This window comes from Porites lutea, chromosome 6 (genome assembly GCF_958299795.1).
Source record: "Porites lutea chromosome 6, jaPorLute2.1, whole genome shotgun sequence".
Lineage (NCBI taxonomy): Eukaryota > Metazoa > Cnidaria > Anthozoa > Scleractinia > Poritidae > Porites > Porites lutea.
The window spans coordinates 1,045,001-1,070,000 of record NC_133206.1 but is presented as its reverse complement, the minus strand read 5'-3'; the positions used below and the strand labels follow the sequence as shown (position 1 = coordinate 1,070,000).

Genomic DNA, 25,000 nt, shown 5'->3' with positions numbered 1-25,000 from the left:
GATAATTGGACAACCCCGAAATATAATTTTAAGAAACACACGCGCCACGATAGTCCTTGGTGGCAGCCAATTTACACGTCGCATTCCTCTGTCTAAAAGAGAGGCCAAAATAAAAAATCAGGCCGGATTTTTTGTGTTCGACAAGTTTAGTTTACTAGTAAATCTTGGCGACGAATCTGGTGGCGTGTAAACCAGCCTTTTAAACATACTTTTTCTCATCACATCTCAGGTAAACAGTACTATTGAGGCCCTTGTTTTTATCATACAGACCTCGGACAGAATTTGTTCTTTTTTGCCCTATTTAAACCTATAATTCTGCAGTTTTTCACAATTTTGCAAGAGAATTTGCACTCATTCAATATCCACGACGATCAAAGCACGCGCTTCCTTTGCACAACAAATTATGGCATTGAATTATGAAACGTTTTCATGAAGAGAATTCTATAATGCCAGGACTTTCAGTTAGAAAAATCTGGTCCTATGTGAAATGCAGGGTAATATGGGCTTTTAATGAAAACGATAAAAAAATTTCCAAAATCACTTTTCGGCCAGCCGGACGGGGCTCACTTTTGACAGGCACCAAATTTGCAGTGCGATTAACAGAGTTACCATTTACGCTTCAACATGATAGATAAATTGTTATGTTTGGGTTTTATTTCCCTTTATTTATTAAACTGCGTATGGTTTTGTCATGTGTAATCTTTAAAAGCGAGTGATATTTACGCGCGGCGTTTTGAGTATTCCTGCATGAGATGTTTATGTTCGACTGGATACAACCGGTGCAGCGATAAAAATTGCGAGAGGGACTACTAACAATCAATAAAATAAATAGAATTCGGTGAAACATGTACAGAGACAATAATTTTCATTCACGAAGAGAAGTATTGAGAGTAAAGTGTCTTTGAAAATCATGAGTCAGGTACGTAAGCATAATCTTATTTATGTTTTAAGCCGGCTTCCCGTGTTTGCTCTTTTTCAAGATGAACTCAAGGCAAGAAAATCGCTCAGAGCTTTCTGTTTACAGCCACAATCATAACTAAATAATCTTCGGAACATTTTCTTTGAATTTGCGGTCAAAAAATGTCTAAAGGCTTTTTAAACCTGATGCTATTGTAGGTTAGATCATTGCTCGTGTATAAACTTACGCCGCATAAACCATACGCTCGACTTCAGGAAACCGAAAAAAAGACACATCAAAGACAACAATTTCTCAGGCTTACCAGTCGAGATGCTGCTTCTGAAGGTCATCAAGTGTTCCAGAATTTTCAACCCTCTTACGCTTCAAGCAAGGGCAAGTGAGTAAGCTCATTTTTTAAAACGATGCCATCCGAAATCGGATTTCCAATGACTTTGACAAGCGGTGCATTTGTCAACAAAAAGCGCAATAAACAAACCAGCCACGAATTACAGAACAATCTTGATAGCAGCTGTATTTCATTTTGTACACCAGGTAGAAAAAGCCAGTTTAAAACATCACAAGATGACACAAAACTCTGTAAGCTCCAGCTATCAGAAAGCAAGTTTCCAGACGCTGCATAAATTTTCCGCATGAACTCACCTGTCAAATTTTGACCAATCAGAACATAAACATTGGACGCAGAGCGTGATCAACGCGTGACAGTGAGAAAAGTCAAAAGTGATTGCCTTCCCCGCATGTAAATGTAAAAGCCGGTTGAATTTTCGCGTCCGAGGTCAGTTCGAAATCAACATTTTAAAAGTGCGGCTCATGAACTCGACTTACTTCATATGCTTTTTAAAAAAATTGAACTTGAGCCTGCGATAATTGAAAAGTAGCAACCTGTCAGCGGATACGTTAAAAAAAACTCGAACTCAGTGGGTCGATACCTGAGCCCGCGATAGGGTCAGGCGATACTGGTCAGCAGAAACACTATTTTGACAGCTGTCAATTAATCAAAACATGGATGTACAATATCAGGTTGCAGGCTCCCAAACTAGCTAGAAAGTGTGAGATTAAACATTGGTGTACCTGTGGTGCGGACGGACGGAAGGTCGGGTGGTCGGTGTATGGTCACGTGATTGCCGAAATTTCTAAGATGGATCGATTTTCTAAGCTATGGGACTTCGAATTGAGCCCGTGATCAAATAAAATATCAGCGCAAAACTTTAAACACTACGTGACCTCAATAGATAGACAAATGAGCCCGCGATACACTTAGGCGATGATGGTCAGCGTATACTCTAGTTTGACAGCTGTCAATTAAGAATGGCGAATATTCGAATTAACAGACTACGAGTGTGAGTATCTTGAATTGGTAAGTGACATATTATATCAGCTTATATGTAGGTGCAAAACGACTGGTCTTTCACCTGAGCCCGCGAGATAGTCATGTGCTAATTGTCAGCGGATGCCTAATTTTGACAGCTGTCAATCTAATCGTACTCATACGGATAGCTTACATAACTAAGAGGCTAGTCAAGTTGTGCAAGATCTATTGTGACATTTGACATCGGCTTACATGAAGCGTGTGTACGGGTGGGCGGGCGGGCGTACGCTACGTCATAACCAAATTTTCTCAGATGGATAGTTTACCAAATTTTCTTACCCATGGTGCTCCGCTATCAAACGCTTTTTAAGATTAAAACATCGTTATAAAACCATTAAATAAAAAATAAACAAAATAAATTCCTTCTTATGTTGAAGCGTAACTCTTTTAATGTTCACTGCAAATTTTGCGCTTGTCAAAAGTGAGAACAAGCTGGCCGTATAGGTGATTTTGGAAATTTTTTGAACGGTTTCGCTAAAAGCCAACGCGTGCTTCGATGTTTGTGAATATTGAATGAGTGCAATTTTTCTTGAAAAATTTTAAATACTGCATTTTGTCTGATGTCTGTATGATAAAAACAGCGCCTCATAGTACTGTTTCACCTCAGATGTGATGTGTAAAGAGTATGAAAGGTTGATTTACACGCACCGAGGTTTTGTCAAGATTTTGTAAGGTAAACATGTCGAACGAAAAAAATTCGGCCTGATTTGTTTTCCGGGCCTGATCTACTATGATCAAGAGCCATAATGTGATCGAAGATGATTGCTATTTTTTGGGTGGACATATAGGGCTATCAACTCGATGTAAAATTTTTTTTCATTCTTCTCAAAAGTCACATATGTGCCCTTAAGTTAACTGATTTGTGGATTTCAAGTTTATTGTTTGATTTAAATTATAAATTTATTAAAGGGAGCCTCGCTTTTAGCCCTGGCTAAATCTATATATTGTCAAATAATCAAATCGTTGTAAGAACTGTTCCGTCGACAGTAGGAATGATATACCTCTTTGGTGAACAGCACTCTTCCACCCGCAGTGCATCTTTTTAATGCAATAGACCAATTTCGATATATTAAAATTCATACTTAGCTCCGAGGGACTGGGGCTTAGAGAAATAGATCAAATAAAGAAATGTATTATTCACTGCTGAGCCTCAAGATGATTTTTTTATTCCCCTAAGCCTTTGTGCCAAGTCTGAATAATATTATTTTAATATATCGAAATTGGTCTATTTTTGTGCGTTTTGAGTATATTTTATATATTTGTATTAATATATTACATATTTATGTTAATGTCTTTGAATGTAACCTCAATGCAACCAGGAAAGTTTGCTGACAAGATTCAAGCAAGAATAAATTTTCAGCATGACTTTTTTAATCCTATGTTTAAGTACAAATCCACAAGCAAGATCAAAGGAAAGTTTCTCGATTCTAAAGTTGTTGAAAAAAGCTAACTAGTACCAAGCTACCATAATTAGAATGACTACTTCCATTTCGGTCTCATGGATTTTTTTTATCCTTTCTTTCCCCTATTTATAACTTTTTTTCTCTCTCTCGAAGGGGAGAGGAAGCATCAGGAGAATTCGTTTATTTCAATATCAATTACCTGTTGACACAAAACACAAAGGGAACTCCGAGAAAAAAAAACTTACCAGAGGGTGATTTGAATATTAAGTCTTTCCGTTCTGCTGTTATATAGTGAATACAATGTGTAAAGAAAACATAAATTTTAACATATCGAGCCAGATATTCCCTGTCAATTTGTGATTAAAAAAATGAAGCAAAAAAGTAAAGATTAATGTGTTTAAACGCCTATCTCATATGAGAACTAGGAACTTAAAATCATTTGCAGGAGAGCATTCGCTTAGCTCTTTGATATAACGCTTGATTCGAGACAACTTAAAAGAAATGTAAATTATACTCCTAATGTTTTCTTGATATTATTGCACGAGCCGTTTTACATTTTCATTTCTTTTTATGTTACTAGGGTGTCCATTACAGACAATAACTGCTGCCTCACTTAAAGCATTCTAGAAAAGCAAAATATAATAAAGGCAGAAGAATACACACTTTTTCGTGATCGAAGTAATGACTTGTCTGAACAAGCACTCATTCTGCCATAATTTGTGTAGTGACATGTTTTGAAGATGAAAAAGTGGAAACGAGTAACTTATTTACTCATGGGATCTTTTGCCGTAAATATTTTAAAGTACGATTTTGTTTTCTAAGACAACGTTTTAAAATTATTTCTGTTATTTTACGATTACATGCAAGTTAACGTTCATGTGTGAAGGGGTTTCTGGAACTATGGAAGTGATCATAAGGGAAATTGACGACGCTAAACCGCGTCAAAGTCATGCGGCTATAGAAGGAAAAACTCAATAGTGACATGGAATGAGTGTTGAACTTCGAAATACTGTTAATGTGTGATTAAAGACGGGTGTTCTACGACTTAAATTTTTAATGGCTGTTGCAGCTTCTGTTTTAAAGTTATATTCAAACAATAATCCTCTCAATGTTCTTTTCGAAAACGCTTTCAAAAAATGTACTTGCTTTCACGAGAAAAAAATGCAGCAAGTTTAAGTTCAGTTTAAACAAGGAAAAAACTTAGTTGAACGCTAGAATTTTGTGTGGAGATATAGTTGCAGGTGTTTAAGAGAATAATGATTCTGTTTCAATAAAGCTAAAAGCACTGGTTAGCGCTTTTTAAATAGGGGCAAACGTTCAGTTTTAAGTAACATTGGAGAATATTCTTTGGTTGTAGAAAAACGTAAGTTTGAGAAATGAACCAAACTCTAAACGCAAGGACTCTCATTTATATTGAAGAAAAGGATTATTTCTTATCACCTATACTATAGTTAAATGCTGAAAAAGTACAGGCTGCAGAATGACGAATTTCACGGCCTTTTCAAAAATCGACTTGTTTACTTTAAACCTACCTTCAAAAACTGTAGCGTTTTTTGCCATCTGTGTCCGGCAGAAAACCAGTAGGGCTTCTGTTTGTTAGCAGGTGATTTAGATAGCATACGCCACTAAAAGGCGAACAAGATACCTCACAGATTTTGAGATCGATTGCAGAAATCGCCCAATGTTGGAAGAAGAAAGAAAACAAAGCGTTTGAGAAATCAAAAACGTTGCTAATGATCACACACAGTGAGTTTAAATATTACTTAGCTAATACAGCTTTTGCGGTTCATGTTTTTTTCCCTGCTTACACAACATGTTCCTTTGACGTCAGGCAATTCATATTAAATTATATTTACTCGTCAAATAATAATTTAAATCACCCTCTCAGAGTCTACCGCGTATGTAAATGTCAATTACTTAAATCTGACTGTAGATAATAGTCATACATCTTATTGAACGTCATATCCAATTGAGGCAAGAGAGATCTCTCGCTTTGGGAGGAGATTAATTCTTTTTATTATACATACACGAGTGTTTTACTGGAAAATATACCACTCGTAAAAATCATAAAAACCACATTCGAGACTCGAGTGGTTTGTTTTCCATAATCCCACACGTGAGATTATCGATGACGTAATTTCGGTAATTCCCCTCTATTATTTCATCGAAGTCTTTTTTTTTTTCTATATAATAAAAAGAACATTCCATGGCGGCTTGAAGATATGAATTTTATTTTCTCGTGGCAAAAAACAATATTTTACGAACGAGCGCAGCGAGTAAGTAAAATATTGTTTTGCCACTCGAAAATAAAATTCATATCTTCGCGCCACCGTGTAATATCCTCTATAAATTTTTCAACTGCGCTAAACAAAGTCAAATTAATTTATATTCAACAAATAATAATAATAATAACATTAATATAAAAGAGAATAAATAAATAAATCCAGTTATAACAATAATAATGATAATAATAATCAGAGAACAGCAACAACAAGAGAAGAAGAAACAAATGTGCCACAATCTCGTTGGAGTTGATTTGTAGTTTGCTACAACGTTAAATCTATATTTTACTGAACTGTACTTAAAATACTACAAACACAAATTTAAATAAATTGTCACGTACTTTCAAAAAAATTGGCAGCTAAGCTAATCAAAATTCCAGAATTTTCTTACAAACAAACGTTTCTTTTATTCATAAAATTTAACAATGTATGATAATGATAAACTGAAGTGATACTGCCACTTAATATAAGGTCGGGGGAAAATGGCGATAATTTTAAGAGCATCTGTATCGTGACTAAGCACAACATAACTGGCACGAGCAAATGAACGAGATATAATCTTGGATTTGACTGCATGATAACCACGTGTGCCTGTGCTGGCAAACACTTAAAGTTAAGTGTCATGGAAACTGCGGAGATGATGTATTCAGCCGGAACTAGCATGAGGTAACTGATTTGTTAAAAGATTTTTGATACCTCGTTTCCAGAGGTTTTTGCTACTCATCTCTCTCCCGCTCCATAAGAAGCGAGATAACCCTGTAAACGAGGTTGACGTCTTTTTTCCCCTTTTTTTCCCCATATTTTATCTACTTTTCATGGCTTTGCCGCCAGGATAGGCTTACCGTTTATACAATTGACAATAATCTGTTCATGTTGTCCCTCAGCAGCATAATCAAAAATATATAAAATTGTTCTAGTGAGGCCTTAAACTGCTGTTTAAAAAGTAAGGGTGAAACGTGTAAATTAAAGATGTGACGTATATATGAAAGCTATAGAAATAAGCCCTGATGATGGAGTGTCTCTAGACAAAGGACCTCTAAAAGCGCTTAAGAATGGTCTCTAAAATAAATTACTGAAATGGAAGGTTTGCGAATTCAGTACATTCTTCTCCGGAATTGAGTGCAGGCTTGCACTTTCTAATGTAAAATGCTTCATAGGGCCTGTTTACATGGAGTGTGGGACCCCAGTCTAGTGGGGTTGGTTTCTTTTGTTTTCACGCTCTGGGGGACACAAGACAAAAGAAACTTACCCCACTAGACCGGGGTCCCCCACTCCATGTAAACAGGGTCATAGAGGCGTAGATTATATCGTTTTCGCTCATGATAATCTTGACGTCAATACCTTTATAGTCTTTGTTCTGGCAGGAATAGATATGTTTTTTTAACAGAGGTAGTTTTTATTATTGAGATGTTCTCTGACGCGGTCGTGGATGAAGCGTGTCGTGCTACCAACGCATTGCTGATCGCAGCTTCACGTGAGCTGGTACACTGCATTTCTTCGTAACACAATTTCCGGTGTTAGAGATAGGGCATTTGTCTCTAGTGCATTTGCGTTCCGTGGAGGTAGGGCTTGTCTGAGCGTGTAGGATTTGTGGGCAATGCTTACTGGGATGTTTTCTTTTCTAAAAATGTTAGTGATCCTGTGATTGAGTCGTTCAGAAATGTAATTAAGGGATCTTAAGGTATCACCATTCTGTGTTGGCAGGTTGAGGGTGTCGTTGAGCGTTTTGTGGGCGTTTTGTCTGCTCTATACTGTTCTCTGGATAACCGTTAAGGCGAAGGATGTCATCGAATGTGTATAGGTGTTGTTTTGTAGATATATTTGAGGAGCATCTGTCCTCGATGCGTTTTCGTTAGTTGCGAATGAAGTTGAGTTTGGATTTAGTGGGGATAGCTGATTGAGGGTGGACAAATAGTGGTTTCTTGGCTGGCTTTTTGTAGAATTCAAAAGAGCTGTTGCCATCCTTGGATATGGTGACTTTGAAATCGGGTAATGACAATTACAGGCCACTCGGTGTTGTTTCTGGTTTTTCAATTTCAAATTTCAAATTAGGGTGCACATTGTTAATTATATATGGAGGAAGTGGTCTGCCGTTTCTTCATTAGTTGTTTGGAGATAGATGTCGTCAACATATCTCTTGTAAGGGCTTATCATAGGTAATAAACGCAAGCACGAGAAGAAATTTGGTGCCTCGGAATATAAGAACCTATCGAGATCTATGCATCAAGTATTTCATGCATGTGGTAAAAAGCAGCACATGTGGATCGGAACGACATACTAAGCTGTGAGACGAACCATGATAAGCCTGTTCCCAACTTCGTTGCTTACTGAGTAATGCTGGAGAAAAACATTTTGCAGGCTGCTGCTTAGTAACCATGAGTAAGTACTCAGTTTTATCATCCCTGAGTCCCGTATAGGTCCCTTATCCAATCACGCATTATAAATTCCAAATTCGTCCCTACTAAAATACAAGATACACTTGGACTTAACGCAACATATGTACAACTGAGTGTCATCTGCGTAACAATGTACGCTAAAAAGGAGCCTCTTTATCATCTCTAACAGGTAACTGGTGAACAATGTGTAATTTTAAACAGAGAAGGGACCAAGACATTCCCCCTGTGGCTCCCCTGGTTTGGGTGGCAACGAAAAGTGACAGACTTCCATTTACTACAACACAGTGTGATTAATCAGTGCAGTCATACGACGTAAACCAGTTAATACTGACCACGGACTGAAGCCCACCTAGGAGAATACCGTGAAGAACGGTTTCGATAGGCCGTGCTAAGGCCCAGTTCATACGTCGTGCTTCTACCGTGCCGAACTTAATTCTTGAATTAAGTTCGACATAAGCACGGCAGAAGCACGACGTCTGAATCAAAGTTTTTAATTTAGTGCGGCAGAACAATTAAGAGGGAGTCTCCCTAAAACCGGTCCACTCCGTTTCGGGTCGGAAAATCAATTTCGTTTAAACTTTGCCCATAAATATATCTTAGTCCAAAAGTAACTGAAACCGCATTAGTTTTTGAAAATATTTCAAAATTAAATTTTTCGGGAGGAAAATCACTTCAGCACTCGGGGGCCAAATTTTTGCAGTGACAAAGAGTAAAAACAGCGCATATTGCCGAGTTCACCACTTCAAAGTTTTGCACTTTCAACGATTTTTTTCACTTCCTAGGATTAAATTGGTCCATAAATGATGTAAAGGAAACAATTTTGGTCCTTCAAAAATAACTCGCGTCTACTAAATATTTTTTGATTTACACCCACTTTGCCGTACGCAGGAAATGACTCAAAAATGCATATTTTAATCTTAGGACTGTGCAAAATGCCCACATCTTCTAAACAAAATATCTTTTCAAACCAACAAAGGGAATGTCCAAAAACATAGAAACAGAAAAATATGTTGTGATTTTAACTATTTATCAGCACAGCCGATCGACGAAATATGCCTATTTTCTGTTATGACTGTTTACAATACACGATGGAAGGTCTTAATGCAAAGCCCGAATAATACAATAATTCATTAAATGTATCAAGTAAGTAAACTTTTTGTGACTTTTGGCACAATAGAACATCATTTAGGAAGGAAAGCCTTTAAGCCGAACGCATTAGTACTACAAGTGTACTACCTGTTTACAGCGCTTGATCCGATCGAGTCGTCTTCGCTGTGTACACAAAACTGATATCACATGATGTCGCCTGTCACGCATTCCTATATCTGGAATCGTTACGCCGCGAAAACATTTTTTGCTAGAGTCTGACTAAAATTGAAAGGTAGGAAATTATCTTATCAATAGAGTATTCTATTATATTTATTGCTGTTTTCGTTGACAAGCTACAATATCAAGAATCATGCATGCATAAGAACCGATAGTGCATTAACAACAGCAACTTTTTAGTTTTCCAGGAACAGGCTCCTGTCCATTCAGGTTAGGATTTATAAAACAATTGGTTGTCGCTATGAGCTTTCTCTTTGTTTTGTTTTATATTTGTCGTTCATGTTTGTATTTATCATTTTTTTTTATTTTTGGTAGTCCGTGGTATTAAACCGACGAGTACGTACCTGTTTTCAGGTCTTATCAAGCTCCCCGACTCAGGCTGGGGCTGGTGATGGGGGTGGAGTGTGCTTGCTAGCAGGAGGTCCGCTAGACTATTCACAGTCCTCTATTTTTCGTAAATCGTCGGTATCAAGCACATTCTCTAACAGGTGGCCATCTTGGTTTCAAATGTACCGGGTTTAGCCTGGCGATGACTATGAAATCTACTCTTGGGGCAGCGGACCCAAGAAGGCCCGCACATCTGGACGATTTTACGGAAAGATGAGGGACAGTCAACAGTCTAGTGGCCCGCAAGCAAACATTCCCCTTGCTATTATCCTAGAACAAATACTGTATCTTTGAAATTAGATAGGTTACCCTGCATTTAAAACTGGCGTGCTGGTTTACTTCGTTTAGCGCTTTCGATTTTGACTCTCCTCCTTCCGTTTCTGGTTTGACTAATATCTTGTGCACTAGCTAATAATCACTAGTAGTTTTAGCCAGGGCTAAAAGCGCAGCTCTGACTCGTTAATATACTCAAAGTTGTACCCCAGAAAAAAAATTAATAAAAATCGTGTAATGCTAACCGGTGACGGTAACAAGAAAAACAAAAAAAAATCAATAGGGCTTAAGAGCGAAAAAAAAAGTTTGCACGTGCAGCACATTTTTTTGTACATTTCTTTGCCATTGTTTTGCACGACTTCAACGTGCGTGAAACGTCCTAGTTGCACGTTTTATGGAGAAAAACTCGTATATTTTCCTACGTTTCATTTTTGTTTCGCTGCCGCTCATTTTAACCTTCCTGGCCGCTAACATTTGTCATTTTCTCATCGCAACTTTGAATTTTTTAATGTTTTTTTCTTCCGCAATGAACTTGGTCTCCTTTTTTTGTTTTCTTTTGTTTTGTCAGTTTCGCTCCAGCTCTTTCTCCTTTCTTTGTTATCGGTGTCAAAGTAATGGTAGTAGGGGGAAACAGTCGAACGAACGATCACGTGATTACGAAATTTTCTCGCATCTACAGGTTACCCTTTTTTTTTCGCACGCGCGAGAGCTTCGCTAATACTCATTCTCTATTACGGAAAGTGGTTAATTATTAATAGTGCCATATTTTGAAATTCTTGTCCCGTTATTGCCGAAATGTACATATTAAACTAGCGATTTTCCTGAAAGGTTGTGAATTCACAGTGAGCCCGCGGAAGAAAAATGAGTAATAATATGCAGGGTACAAACTCACCGATGTAGAGTCGTTTTCCTTCTTCTCGCGTCTTTTCCAACAATCTTTTTCACTACACAAGAGCACTCTACAATCATTTTAGTTATCTTTTGAAGAAGATCAGAATTCAATGTTCTTGTGCCAAATGAAATCCCAAGCAAATTGCTTTTGAAAGAAAGAGAGTTGATTTCTGTGAGCCATCTCGCACATATATCAGAGGACGTTTGGCAGCAATTGTTTCCACCACAGCTTCCCTGCCATTTCTTCTCCTGGTCACTCATCGTCCGCTTAGTATGTATAGTCTTTTATTTATTTATTTTTTCAAATGATTTTGTCGTTAAATTTTTACTTTTGAGCTTCTCGGCTTTTGTAAACATTCGTGTGCGATCTGCGTTGCGAGCTTTCTGCCCCTCAAGGGGCACCTCTTCAGTCAAAAATGGCCATGGTAAAGGTGGGTTGGACAATCAGGGCGGAGTCTCCCAGTATAACACTTTGTTGTATACCCCACCCCCTCCGATAGGGTGGAAAGCTAAGTTCGCTAATTATAGACATATTGGTGTTGTTGTTGTTGTTTTGTTTTGTTTTTGCAATTCTCGTTGCCGTTGAAGGTTAGCATCACACGATTTTCTTTTTTGCTGGAGTACAACTTCAAGTATATCAACGAGAGCTGCGCTTTTAGCCCTGTCTAAATCTACATATTAGTGAGTTAGAGAGAAATCGAAAGCGCCAAACGAGGTAAACCACCATGCAACTTCACAGTCCCTAAATTCTTTACTAAGTCCTTAAATTTTCCGTAAATTCGTCGGGATCAAGCACATTCTCTAACAGGTGGCTATCTTGGTTTCAAATGTACCGGGTTTAGCCTAGGAATGATAATGATACAGATACAGAATTTGTTCTATAATAATAGCAAGGGGGATGTTTGCTTGCGGGCCACTAGACTATTGTTAATCTCGGGGGGTACTTCCTTATAAGAGGCTACTGGGGATGTGCCGCTAGATGGGGTCGCATTTTCACGACTGGATCGACTATAATGGGGTCGCATTTTCAATAGAGTTACTAGAATGGGGTCGCACATTTTCAGATTTTTTGAGGTACGACAGTTCTTCATATTTACGGTTAGCAAACGTACCAGAATGTTTGAACTGTAGATGAAAAGTGAAGTGTTCCTTATTCTAAAAAATGGGTCAATTCATAAAAATAGAGAGTGCCTAATTTGGGATCGCGAAAAATTACATATTTGCCCAAAAGTGGCTAACATGGGGTCTATAATTGATTGGCCACAGAATAGATTATAGTTAGGTAGCGGCTCTGAGAGGGCAGCACCACATACATACATACACACACACATACCCAGCAAACGCCCCCGCCCCCGGGTTGTTAATGCACTATCGGTTCTTATGCATGCATGATTCTTGATTTTGTAGCTTGTCAACGAAAACGGCAATAAATATAATAGAATACTCTATTGATAAGATAATTTCCTGCCTTTCAATTTTAGTCATAGGAATGCGTGACAGGCGCCATCGTGTGATATCAGTTTTGTGTACACAGCGACGACGACTCGCGATCGGATCAAGCGCTGTCAACAGGTACACCTGTAGTATTAAAGCGTTCGGCTTAAAGGCTCTCCTTTCCTACATGATGTTCTATTGTGTCAAAAGTCACAAAAAGTTTAAAATACTTAATACATTTGAAGAATTATTGTGTTATTCGGGCTTTGCGTTAAGACCTTCCGTCGTGTATTGGAAACAGAAAACAGGCATATTTCGTCGATCGGCTGTGCTGATAAATCGTTAAAATCATAACATATTTTTATGTTGCTATGTTTTTGGACATTCCCTTTGTTGGTCTGAAAAGACATTTTGTTTAGAAGATGTGGGGATTTTGCACAGTGCTAGGATGAAAATATGCATTTTTGAGTCATTTCCTGCGTACGGCAAAGTGGGTGTAAATCAAAAAATATTTAGTAGACGCGAGTTATTTTTGAAGGACCAAAATTGTTTCCTTTACATCATTTATGGACCAATTTAATCCTAGGAAGTGAAAAAAATCGTTGAAAGTGCAAAACTTTGAAGTGGTGAACTCGGCAATATGCGCTGTTTTTACTCTTTGTCACTGCAAAAATTTGGCCGCCGAGTGCTGAAGTGATTTTCCTCCCGAAAAATTTAATTTTGAAATATTTTCAAAAACTAATGCGGTTTCAATTACTTTTGGACTAAGATATATTTATGGGCAAAGTTTAAAGGAAATTGATTTTCCGACCCGAAACGGAGTGGACCGGTTTTAGGGAGACTCACTCTTAAGTTCGACAAGGTCTGCCGTGCTACACGACTCTGGCACGGTAGCGATTCAGACGTCGTGCTTATGCCGTGTCGAACTAAATGCATAAATTTCAGAAATGTATTTTTCGCGGGAATTGTTATCTTGCGAGTCCCGCGAGTAGCTTCGAGGAAAAATGTCCTTCAATGAGCATGCGCATTGATTCTCTTTATTACCCGAGAGCTCCTCTGGGCATGACGGCCAGGAATCAGAAGCGTAAGCACTGGGCCGGGGTCGAGAATGGTTTAAAACAAACATGGCGGCTTTCCGTACAAGTTTGCATGCTCCTTCCTCCTTGGTTTGAGTCCGATAATTCATCAGAAGACGAACTACCTTTTGACGAAAATATTCCACTAGCTGGCTATAAAGAACAAGATGAAGAGGAAGACGAGGAAGCGATCGGCGATGTTGAATCAGTGTCATCGCAATGTTGTTGTATACGACCAAGGATAAAATCAAAGGTGGCTTTTGATACACGAAACGTTTTCTTGAACCTCTGATCAGTGTATGTGTTCCATACTTCTTCGAACCATCCCTTGTTACGGGGAAGCCGTCGACATGATCGATCAGCAGTGGTTTTCTCGGAAGAAATAAGAAGAGCAGAAAGAAAAAAAACTTCTAATAATAACATTCGCCTGACGGTCAAAAGGAAAAGGATTTTCTGCTGCATTTCTTTTCTTCTCGTCCTCGAGTTTTGTAAGAGTTTTACAAGTAGCAATTTACGCTGGAGGTTACGGTGCGGCGCCATTTTCGTCACCGCTTACCGCTGTACTGACTACTGTGCGAACGCTGAATTAAGTTCGACTCTGGCACGAGGTCTGAATTCAAGTCGTGCTTGTGCCGTGCTTCTGTCCAACCCAATATTAATTAGGTTCGGCACGGCAGAAGCACGACGTATGAACTGGGCCTAAGATCCAGGAGAACCAACAAAGTGACCTTTGTGCTTCCATGCTCATAAGGAATGCCGTTCGTGACTTTCGGTAGTAACGACACAGTCTGTATCTTGGTTTTGCTTGCAGACTGCAGTTGAAGTCATATGATCCGTAAATTGTACAGCTGCTCTTTCAGATACTTTTAAGTAAACAGGATTTTTCACCGGGTTAAATTTTGGTATATTCATTTATTTATTTATTTGTTTATTTTTTATGTCTGCGATGTAAACATACACTGCAATATTGGACATTAGTATTTACTAAAATAGCAATTTCCACGCGTTTTGATTTGTTCCCGTAACTCGGAATATCCTTGGCTGTTCCGGTGTATGACATTTGCAGACTGCAGACTGCAGACCGCAGACCGCAGACTGCAGACCGCAGACTGAGTTTAGTTTCATCTGTGGTGCAGGCTAAATTGCTAGCCTGTTGCTATGGATTCATGAGCGAATTTGTGACATCGGCAGATATTATTCTGCTCTAATTCAATACGAGAAGAACAGCCAACTACTCCTTCAGGAATGAGGTTGGTGTAATTTGCGTGAAAAATATAAACTTCGCTTCTAGGCCTTACATGTACTTCTCGGAACAAGGTAATGTTGATGATGATGCCACCTTTATTACGATATTTTTGGTTTCATTCAATTTACAGTCTTGCTGCCTCATGCAGTCTGCCATCTGCAGCCTGCAGTCTGCGGTCTGCAGTCTGCGGTCGGCGGTCTGCAGTCTGCAGTCAGCGGTCTGCGGTCTGCGGTCTGCAGTCTGCAGTCTGCAGTCTGCAAATGTCATACACCGTGGCTGTTCACTGTTTTGCGACAGAAGCCAAAATGGCGACTCGTTTCGAGACAGTTTTCGGAAGACGAAATAAGTGCGATAATTGAAGTAGTCGCACAAACAAATACCAAGAAAGCAAAGAACTTTGGCTTGTCGGTGTTCACTGGTAGGTAGAAATTATTTCCACGCTGAATTTGCAACAAAATCGTAAAATGCACTTGACAAAATCCCCGAAATGTTTGTAAGTTCCTACTAAGTGACGTTTTTAATTTACAAAAAGTTACTTTTTTGCAGTTTGATGCGGCCAACTGATTTGGTAAATACTAAAACAACTATCCGCTCTAGAGTCGGTGAACAGCGCTAGATATATACCTTGACGCTTCGAGTCTTGATATAAATTATTTCCACACCACTATTCACCTCCCCTTCGGGGGACAGTTGTATATTATTCAAGCTACCCGTCATCTTTCCACGCGCTGGTTTTCAAGAGCGACAGAGTCGGGGTCGGAGTCGTAATCACAATAAAGCGTAGAACTTTACGATCTAGTGAAAACAGCGCTCTGATTCTTCTGATTCCGCTTACGACTCCATTGTTTACGATCGAGTGAAAACTGGGTCGTCGGAGTCGCAAGCAGAAGCGGAAGAGCTAAAACAATCACCAAGCGTGGGAACGTGCATTGTGATTGGTTTATCCTTTCTACTTCCCACGCCGGCAATCTGGTTTTCATTGTACTATCTAGATCATAAGAGGAAAGTAAGCGACGAAGTCGTAAGAGGAGTAGGAACAAAATGAAAACGTTCTGATTCTTCTGACCCCTATTCCGTCGCGCTTAAGACTCCGCTTACGACTCCGACTCTGTTGCTAGTGAAAACCAGCCTTTAGATACATGCGGTAGCGACCGTAGATGTCTTCACGTCACAGCAAGTAATAAGGACGTAGAACTCGCCGAATCTGTACATTTTGCAAGACTATTAAATCGTCTTCTCTCTTTGAGAGAGATGATATATGATGTATTAGCACTGAAATTTTACGTTTATCCGTCGATTCTAAAGCGCGTGCGCGGATGGCGGGTATCGTGAATAAGGTTTGAATATGGTCTTTTTCGTCATTCAATATTAGCGGAGCACCATGGGTAATAAAATGTGGTAAACTACCCATCCGAGAAAATTTGGTCATCACGTGACCGTACACCGACCGACCGCCCGACCGTCCGTCCGCACCACAGGCATACCAATGTAAAAAAACCTCAATCAACAGGTATGGCAACCCAAATGCAACTCGAGGTTATTTTGACGGGAAGTCGCACAGCCACCCGCGTCTTGTGAAGCAAAGACAACTAAAGAGTCAATGAAGACTAAAACGGAAAGCGGAAATTGTCTCTGTACCCGTGTCTTCTAAAGTATTAAGCTTAGATTAATTGTCATGTCCACAAATTTGGAATATAGAGCAAGAGAAAGACAGAGAAAAAGAGAAAGTAGGCGGCAGGCCAGCGAAACTCAACCAGAAAAAGGGCGACAGAGATCTAGAGCGAGAGATAAAAAACAAAGGAGACATTTTTTTGTTGGAGGAATAACATGAAAATTTTGTAGCAGCGGTAACGAAATGAGAGATGCTAGCGGCCACCAATGCAAGGTGAAAATGAGCGGCAGTGAAAAAAAAGTGAAGAAGAAAACGTACGACACTTCGTCCATAAAACGTGTAACTAGGAAGTTTCTGGAAGTTTCACGTTGTAGTCGTGCAAAACAACGGCAAAGAAATGTACATAAAAACTGTGCTGCACGTGCAAAGTTGCTTTTAAGCTAATTAGACCTATTGTTGTTTTTCACCGTTCTCCGCCGTTGCCTTCGCAGCTTAGCATTACACGATTTTATATTTTGTTTGAGCAAACTATAAATTATCGACAGCTTCGCTTTTAGCCCTGGCTAAATCTATATATTATCGTTTTTCTAATTTACGCCTAATTGTAATAACGTTCGGCTGTCATAGAATTGTGCTTAAAAAGGGAATAGGAAAAAAATAAGTAGGAATAAATTAAGTACTCTCATGACACTCCAGGATCTCGTCTGATAAAAGAAAGAAGACGACAACATCTTTACACAGTTTCCAATTTGCCTTCTCTTAACTCAGTTGATGTCAAATTGATTATTATATACGGTAGGCAAAACTGTTTTTAGGATTATCAGTAATTTGCAGGGCTAATTTATTCTTAAAAATTTTGCATTTTCATTTTTTGTGTGTGTTTGCTTTAATATTTTGTATCACAACCTCAGTGCAATTGCGAAGTGTATAAAGTAAAAATGCCCAAGTTTTCCATTGATTCTTTCTAACCCTATAGACCTCCCGCAATCAAAAAAATTAATATCTGTAGTTTCTATTTTAAACAACTAAAAAATTGCTCCTGTACTAATTAAAAAAGCTCTAGGGCAAATCCATATCATTTCCCAGTATGCACGGCTAATCAGATTTTCTCTTGGTAAATGTAAAACAAACTGTGACTTTGTTATTTCCAGTAATGTGGTGAGACCTCGTTCCTATTTAGTTACAAGTCCTTTATTTGTAGCAATGATTTTTTTGTCGGTTAGAGTTGAAATTGTATCTTACACTGCTTTTTGATAAAAAAAAAATGTTTATATTTCAAGCTATCCGATCATGAGAAATCTAATTTCCGTCTTTTTTCACTCGAGTGAGAGATATCCCATTATCTTTAACTGATAACAAATAACCTTAGTTTGTAACTTTAGCACTCAAGAGGACTGGCAGCCGAGCAGTCTTACAAGTTCCTTTTACCCTGTGTAGGACATCTGATTTCAAAAATGCAGCCACATATAATGAAGGTTAAATGTTTTCACGTTAGACTATTCCAATTAGAGAAAAATAACCTCGCAGAATTTCACTAGTTAATTATAATTAATTTGGAAACTGAGCACGGTCTAAAAACTGAATATTATCAGATGCTGCTTGATTGACGTTTTCTCTTTTTTTAACGGCTACTGGAGGATTTTACCAAAAGTGACTGTGTTATTTTCAATTACATCTCCTTTTTGAGTAGTTGTATTATATATTTTTCAGTATCTGAGTCTGTAATTATTCTCTGCACGGTGACAGGTGCTATAACGTATTTGCGATGCGATTAAAAACGAATGCAAATTTCGCATTATGGAGGATTTTACCAAAGTGACTATGTTATTTTCAATTACATTATCTCATTTTTGGGTAGTTGGATTATATATTTTTCAATATCTGAGTCTGTAATTAGTCTCGGCACAGTGACAGGTGCTATAACGTGTTTGTGATGTAATTAAAAACTAATGCAAATTTCGCATTATGCTCCTGATTAAAAGGAATACGAAGTGACTTTAGCTATTCACAATTAACGACCAAATGACAGATATACTCTTGTCCGAATTTTGATTTAAGGTTGTTTCTCAACACCAGGATGATTGACAATTCAACACAACTCAACGCAAGTATGGCCGCCGGTCACTTTACCTGCCACGATTCGTCAATTTTCCTCCAAGCCCCGAGTTCGCTCCACACAAACTACATCATATCTGCCACCTTTAACATCCTTTTCTCCTTCACGGCATTTATTGGTAACGCCATTATTCTCGTCGCGTTGAAGGAAGCAACCTCCATAAATCGTGCGTCGAATTCTTTTCTCTGTTGTTTAGCCATGTCTGACCTCATGATTGGTCTTATCGCACAGCCAGTGCATGTTATTTACTGCATATATGGCGTTATTGGAGGCCCCCAAGTTCGATGTTACTCTCGAACAATTTTCCAGTACACCAGAGATTACTTCATCGCGATATCGTTTCTCACCATTGTGGCTATAACCTTGGATCGTTATCTCACGTTATGTCATCGTCACAAATATCGTTCCACAATGACACCTGGAAAAACACGCGGCCTGATCGCTTTTTTGTGGGCTGTATGTCTCTGCTTTCCATTAGGTCGACTGGTGAGCCCCTCGACTGCAATGATTCTGTCCTCTGCTGTATTCATCGCTTTTCTGGTCATTCCATCTTACTCCGTTTACAAGATTTACCGGTTTCTTAAGCAGCATAAGCTTCAAATGACGTCCCAACTGCGGCTTCACACCTTAGAAAACCACAAGATGTCTGGTTTCAACGTTTCTCAGTTTCGAAAATCAGTAACAACAATGTTATTTGTTTACTTCGCTCTGTTGCTGTGCTTTCTACCATCTGTTGGGGTTACAGCTGCTTGGTTGACCTCAGATCGAGATCAGAAGCTCGCCCTGGTACCGATTGGAAATTTCTCACTTACAGTTTTAATGTTTAATTCAAGCCTCAACCCTTTTCTCTACTGTTGGCGAATTCGAGAGGTTCGTAAAAAGACACACGGCTTGTTAAAAAAAGTATTTTTCTGTTCATCAGGAAGTCTTCGGGGCAGTTATACCTTCGATAATTAGACGTCTGCTCAGTAAAATTTGTAAGGATCAAGTAATAAAGGAGGGATTTAGGAATTTAGGGAGAAGTGACCGGAGTAGCTTCAGAGATATTGTAAAATCATTTTTAACGACTCACTTTGCCAGTTAAGAATGTCCAAAAACTAATCAGGCTTTCAGTAAGAAAAACTTTTTGCAGAGAATTATTTAAACTCTTAACACAATTCAGACAAAGGGGAGACTGTGGGGTTCGCCCCTCTTTTAACCTGACCATGTTAATATATTATTAATTAATTTAACTTTGAATTAAAGCTGAAAGGCAGGGGTTCACAAATGTCTTCAATAAAACACTCGCCCGCGGATCGTGTGCCACTTTTTTGCTCTTTACCACATTTTGACGTCATCTGTGATCTATAACTGAACAGGCGCACGGCAACATGAAATCTATTTGTTAGACCCACCTTACAGAAGTAAACTTTGTGGCAGTTGTTAATGCGTCTTCAAGAGCAAAAACCCCGTCAAGTATCCACCCGAGCTAATGCTGAAAAATTAACGACTTTCAATTTTAATTTACTTTACGGCCCCTGGGGAATGTAATAATACCAGCATCCGTTATAACAAGTCAAATTATGCCTTGGGTAAGGAAGCAGGAAGCTCAGCTTATAATGTATTAAACTAAGCTGACGTTGTGCTTGATTGCTGTTTTGAAAAAGTGAGGCGTAAAAGTAGTCATTATGTCCAAGAGGCATAAGTCGCTAGTGGCCGATCGCAAGGAGAGGCCCTGGAGAGGTGGGGAGAGAGGGGGCTCGGGTCCTAACCTTACTTATAGGCCAGACTGAGGCTATAGCCGAGAAAAATGGTTTTGAGTGCGGACTCCCTCTTATCTCAGGAGGGTCTGGATCTGCCACTGTACACTCAGAATAGAACGAGCACGTTAGAAATGAAAAACATTACTGCTTATAATAACACAAATCAATCTAATTCTCAAAACTGCCAAATGAATGATTTATAACGTTCTTTACTTGTGTTTAATGTCTGAATCTTTTTCCTCCACTAGCTGCTGTATCTCTTCTGGGATGCTTTTGAAATTCATTGCTTTCTAGCTAGAGGCTAATTGTGTTTTTGTGTTCATTCACGAAAGTGAACTGGCACTGGTGTTTTTCTTGCTTTCTGCCACGCCATTTTTTACCATGCTTGGCACGTCCTGTTTCATCCTGAGAATTTTCTCAAGGCCAAGTGACCGAGAGTCAGCCAAATCTGGGAATATGACTAAATTGAAGGGGTTATTCACTCATCAAAACGGTCGTTACACAAAACCCATGGATAATATTATCTATGCTAAAACCAAGTCACTAACAACTATTCTCCTCAGTGCGGATGAAAAGCGACGGCAATTCAAATTCTATCCGTCTTTTCGTAATTTTCAAGTTAAGAACGACCATTTTTTGACGAAACAAGAACGCTCTTAAGAGTAGTATCTCTCGCTTGCTTGTAGATTAGGTAAGAAATGAGGAGGCGATTAATTCTACACGAAACAGGATTTCCTCCCTTAACGTCTTTCACCTCCTACTTTATCGGTCGAGTCTTCAGGATATTTGCTTTTAATATCGTAATACATACATACTTAGAATGTTGGAGTAGGATTAGGAAGACAGCCATAGGATGATGTGAACCTAATAATTATAAAGTACCAAAATAATAATTACAAAATAGAGATGGCAACAGAGACAAGAAATAAAACTACTGATTAATTTTTAAATAAAGCTAAAAAATATATTTAAAATAGATAAAATGCTTTGATTTCATTGTAATCACGGATGCTTCTTTGTTTAAAGAAAATTAAAGGCCTCTTGAGTCAGCTTTGATTTTTTTTTTTCACAGAGTTTTTAAAACTGTTTACTCTGTCCAGCACATTAATAATTTTGTTTCAAAGTTCCATAACACAGGTCCTCTGTGCCTTAAGGAATGTCTACCAAGTTGGGACCTGGGCCTCGGTATAACCATTTGATTGACTACACGTAAAGATCTGCTAGAGCCGACTTTCTTTGAAAACAGTAGCCTCCCACGCAGACGTTCTAAGGGGTTCGTCACGCGTTCCTGCCCCATTAATGTCTGCTGAAACGAAGAGCCACTTCAGTTTGTAGATGCGGACCAATCAAAGGCCGTTTTCTAACTTTGGGTAAACTCTAGCATGTTATTAAGAGTATTATGCGGGACCAGATAGCGGGCTAAAAAAGTTAGGTGCCGTGTTAATGTCCCAAACGTTTGGTATTGGGGCGTTGAAACCTATCTCCAATTTTTGCAGAAAAAGGTCGATATGTTTTAACTGGAGGTAAAAGGTCGCCTATTTATCAAGCTTTACCTGCGTTTGTTTTCGACTCAATTTTTGAAGGTACTGGCCATGTTCTTGTTGTGGTTTCGCCGCTTTTAAGTAGTATCGAAAACCAGGTCGATAAGCTGGCAAATCTTGGTATTCTTATCGCTTCGCTAGTGATATCAGTGAAGAAAATGCAAGGCGTGTACAAGCAAGGAAACGTTTGGAGTATACAAGGGGTGTCAGGCCGTATTTCTGAGACGGTGTGGGATTTTACATTTGCTTTATCGAGAAAATCTCTTTCAGTCTTTTTGTACGCTTATTTGTTCATTGCTGTATCTTTTTTCTGTAGTGGGCAAATATCGACTTGGTACATTTTGTACTTGGCGGTGGAAAATATAAGCATGCATCGCGCCTAGCAGATAAACGCGGTTTTGATTAGGCCTTTCATGTCGATAGCACTGATAGAATCAAAAATCGATCCCTATCCTTACCTAAGATACAAGCACAAAGAAATCGCTCCGAATTGATAACCTTCTTAAGAGTTGAGCGACGCTCCACGCGCGCAGCCCCATAGCTAAGGAAATGTGGTAATCTTCCCTCCGAGAAAATTTGGTAATCACGTGACCGTACACTGACAGACCGTCCGCCCGCCCGACCGTCCTTCCGCACCACAGGCATACCAATGTAAAATAACTCTGATCAACAGGTATGGCAACCCAAATGCAACTCAAGGTTTTATTTGGAAGGAAATCACAGGGCCGCCCGGACTATTAGAAAGAAAAAACAACAAAAAAGTCGTGTCTTTTTCGATGTTATTTTTTATGCTTACACCAACGTGGATAACAGAGAAAGAGCTAGAGCGAGTTATTGAAAACAAAGGAGACGAATTTCGTTGGAAGAAAAATATGGAAATTCAAAGCAGTGGTGATAAAATGAGAAATGCTAGCGGCCAGCAAGGTGAAAATGAGCGGCAGTGAAAAATAAAAGCGAACATGGACACAGGAAAAAAAATATTGGGTAAGCACATACGACAATTCCTCCATAAAAATTATGTGTAACTACTGGTAACTAGGAAGTTTGACGTTTTAGTCGTACTAAAAACAGCGTTGTAGTCGTGAAAAACAACGGCAAGTGAAAGACAAAAAGAGTGCTCCACGTGCAAATTTATTTTTTGCTAATAAGAAGAAAAAGTGTCCTAAACGTGCAATTTGTTTTTTTGCTAATTAGATCTATTAGTCTTGAAGCCATTTTCATTGTCGTCCCAGTTTAGCATTACACGATGTAATTTTTTTTGTTTACACGCATTATTAACCAGAGCTTCGCTCCTGACCAAATCTATATATTATCTTGAAATAAATCTCTTGCAAATAAGATTTTCACGGGAAGGTACTTCATCAGGAGCCCATGGCTAGTGATGAGCTCCAGACTTCATCGGCGTTTCAGTGCACCAACCTTTTTGGACAAAACACTTTCTTTCTCAGACGTTTGACCGCGAAGCCCGGTGCACCGAAGTACATTCTCGTCCCCTGCAGAGCCACTCGGCATAGCTTGAAACGCAGCAAGACGATGTGACCAAGAAACGACGGGCCCTGGAGACGAGACGCACTGATGCACAGGAGAGAGGCCTGGGATAGACTAAATCTTTGCTGTAGAATCAATGTGTTAATTACATAACGCACAAAGCATTCACGTAAAGATGGCTGCGCTGTTGTTCTCACTTCCAAGCTTAGAATATTCAAGAATACTTCGGATTTCCTGGATCGTTGCCGTCTTAGCTCACTCAACTTATGTTATTTACAAAAGTCTTAAGGGATCTGTGCAAACTGCTCCAAAAAAGACTCCGAATTCATCGCAAGTGCTGTTTTTCCCTGACAAGAATCTTGTTTGTAAACAGTTTCTTTTCGAAGGAGAATGCAATCGCCGACGTTGCCAGTTTGCACACGAAGAAACTTCCTTGAGTAAGCTTATAAGTGTACTTTTAGAAGCTACAGAAAGCCTTGATGTGTGCGTATTTACAATCAACTGCAGGGAACTTGCAGATGCGGTCGTTAAACTGCACAATGATGGAGTTGTTGTTCGCGTGTTGACAGATGATGAACAAATGGGAACATCTGGTTCACAGATTGAGAAATTTAGACGAGAAGGCATTTTGGTAAGACATGACCTATCTTCATTCTTCATGCACCACAAGTTTGCTGTTATTGATCGAAAACAGCTTGTGAATGGCTCGTTCAACTGGACTAGACAAGCAGTTACTGGAAACCGTGAAAATGTGGTGATAACAAGTGATCAACGAGTTGTAAACGCTTTCTCAGAGGAATTTGAGAGATTATGGGAGGAGTATGACCCTTCTCAAAGATCATAGGCAGCTAATAAGGCTTTATCATTTATGGCTTCAATAGGAAGTCGTTATGGAGGTGGGGGGGTTGGGGGAATAGGGCTGTTAAAAGGGAGAATGATTTGCACAGGCAAACCAAGCTTACGTTATGAGGGTGGAATGTAATTTACATTCCATGATGAGAGCAAGTCAGTATCATGTCACAAATACTGAGCTCAATGATCGTCATATTTTATCAATAAAATGAATAAAGAGGATTTACCTTTGATGTATTTCTGCGTGTTTTGGTGTGAATTCATCAGTTCACTTGATGACTACATTGATTAATTCACACCAAAACACACAGAATTACATCAAAGATGTTGATCAAAAGTAAAATATAGCAATTTTTAGCATTTGCAGACTTCAGTATCCTGTTTCTCAAACAACATCTTGATGATCGCTTCTAGGATGATACCATCTCGCTGGTGTCACAGGATGTAAATTACACTCAACCGTTGAAATGTAAGCATGGGATCCCTGTGGTATTGGTTAAGTATTGAATTCACCCCGTTCTCCCCTTTAAATTCAACAATTTTTTGTCCAGAACTGCCACACATTGCTTTTGTTTCGGTAATTACATGTACGTCAGATCTCTGTTCCATGTACACTTACACTGTTTAATTAGTTAAGCCTATAAATAATT

General features: G+C 39.0%; 4 protein-coding genes across 5 annotated transcripts in view; 3 read left to right on the top strand and 1 right to left on the bottom strand.

Annotated features, from left to right (window-relative positions):
- Positions 1-5,580, bottom strand: part of LOC140941475 (pyroglutamylated RF-amide peptide receptor-like) — a 19,845-nt gene extending 14,265 nt beyond the window's left edge. The window contains exon 1 of the mRNA XM_073390472.1: positions 5,221-5,580. Within this exon, the coding sequence (XP_073246573.1) occupies positions 5,221-5,248 (28 nt within the window). The 5' untranslated portion in view covers positions 5,249-5,580. The remainder of the gene's footprint in view (positions 1-5,220) is intronic.
- Positions 1-20,266, top strand: part of LOC140941474 (high-affinity lysophosphatidic acid receptor-like) — a 30,797-nt gene extending 10,531 nt beyond the window's left edge. Inside the window, exons 1-2 of one of the 2 annotated variants that reach the window (XM_073390469.1) lie at positions 15,289-15,417; positions 18,688-20,266. In XM_073390469.1, the coding sequence (XP_073246570.1) occupies positions 18,689-19,684 (996 nt within the window). In that variant the 5' untranslated portion in view covers positions 15,289-15,417; position 18,688 and the 3' untranslated portion in view covers positions 19,685-20,266. Of the gene's footprint in view, positions 1-15,288; positions 15,418-18,687 lie in introns of those variants that run through there. The other variant, XM_073390470.1, reaches the window with a different exon arrangement.
- Positions 1-25,000, top strand: part of LOC140942370 (uncharacterized) — a 333,944-nt gene that overhangs the window by 197,135 nt on the left and 111,809 nt on the right. The gene's annotated exons all lie outside the window — the stretch shown is intronic.
- The window catches only part of LOC140940673 (uncharacterized), a 2,348-nt gene continuing 1,010 nt past the window's right edge, over positions 23,663-25,000 (top strand). Inside the window, exon 1 of the mRNA XM_073389657.1 lies at positions 23,663-25,000. This exon is cut by the window's right edge and continues 1,010 nt beyond it. Within this exon, the coding sequence (XP_073245758.1) occupies positions 23,674-24,342 (669 nt within the window). The 5' untranslated portion in view covers positions 23,663-23,673 and the 3' untranslated portion in view covers positions 24,343-25,000.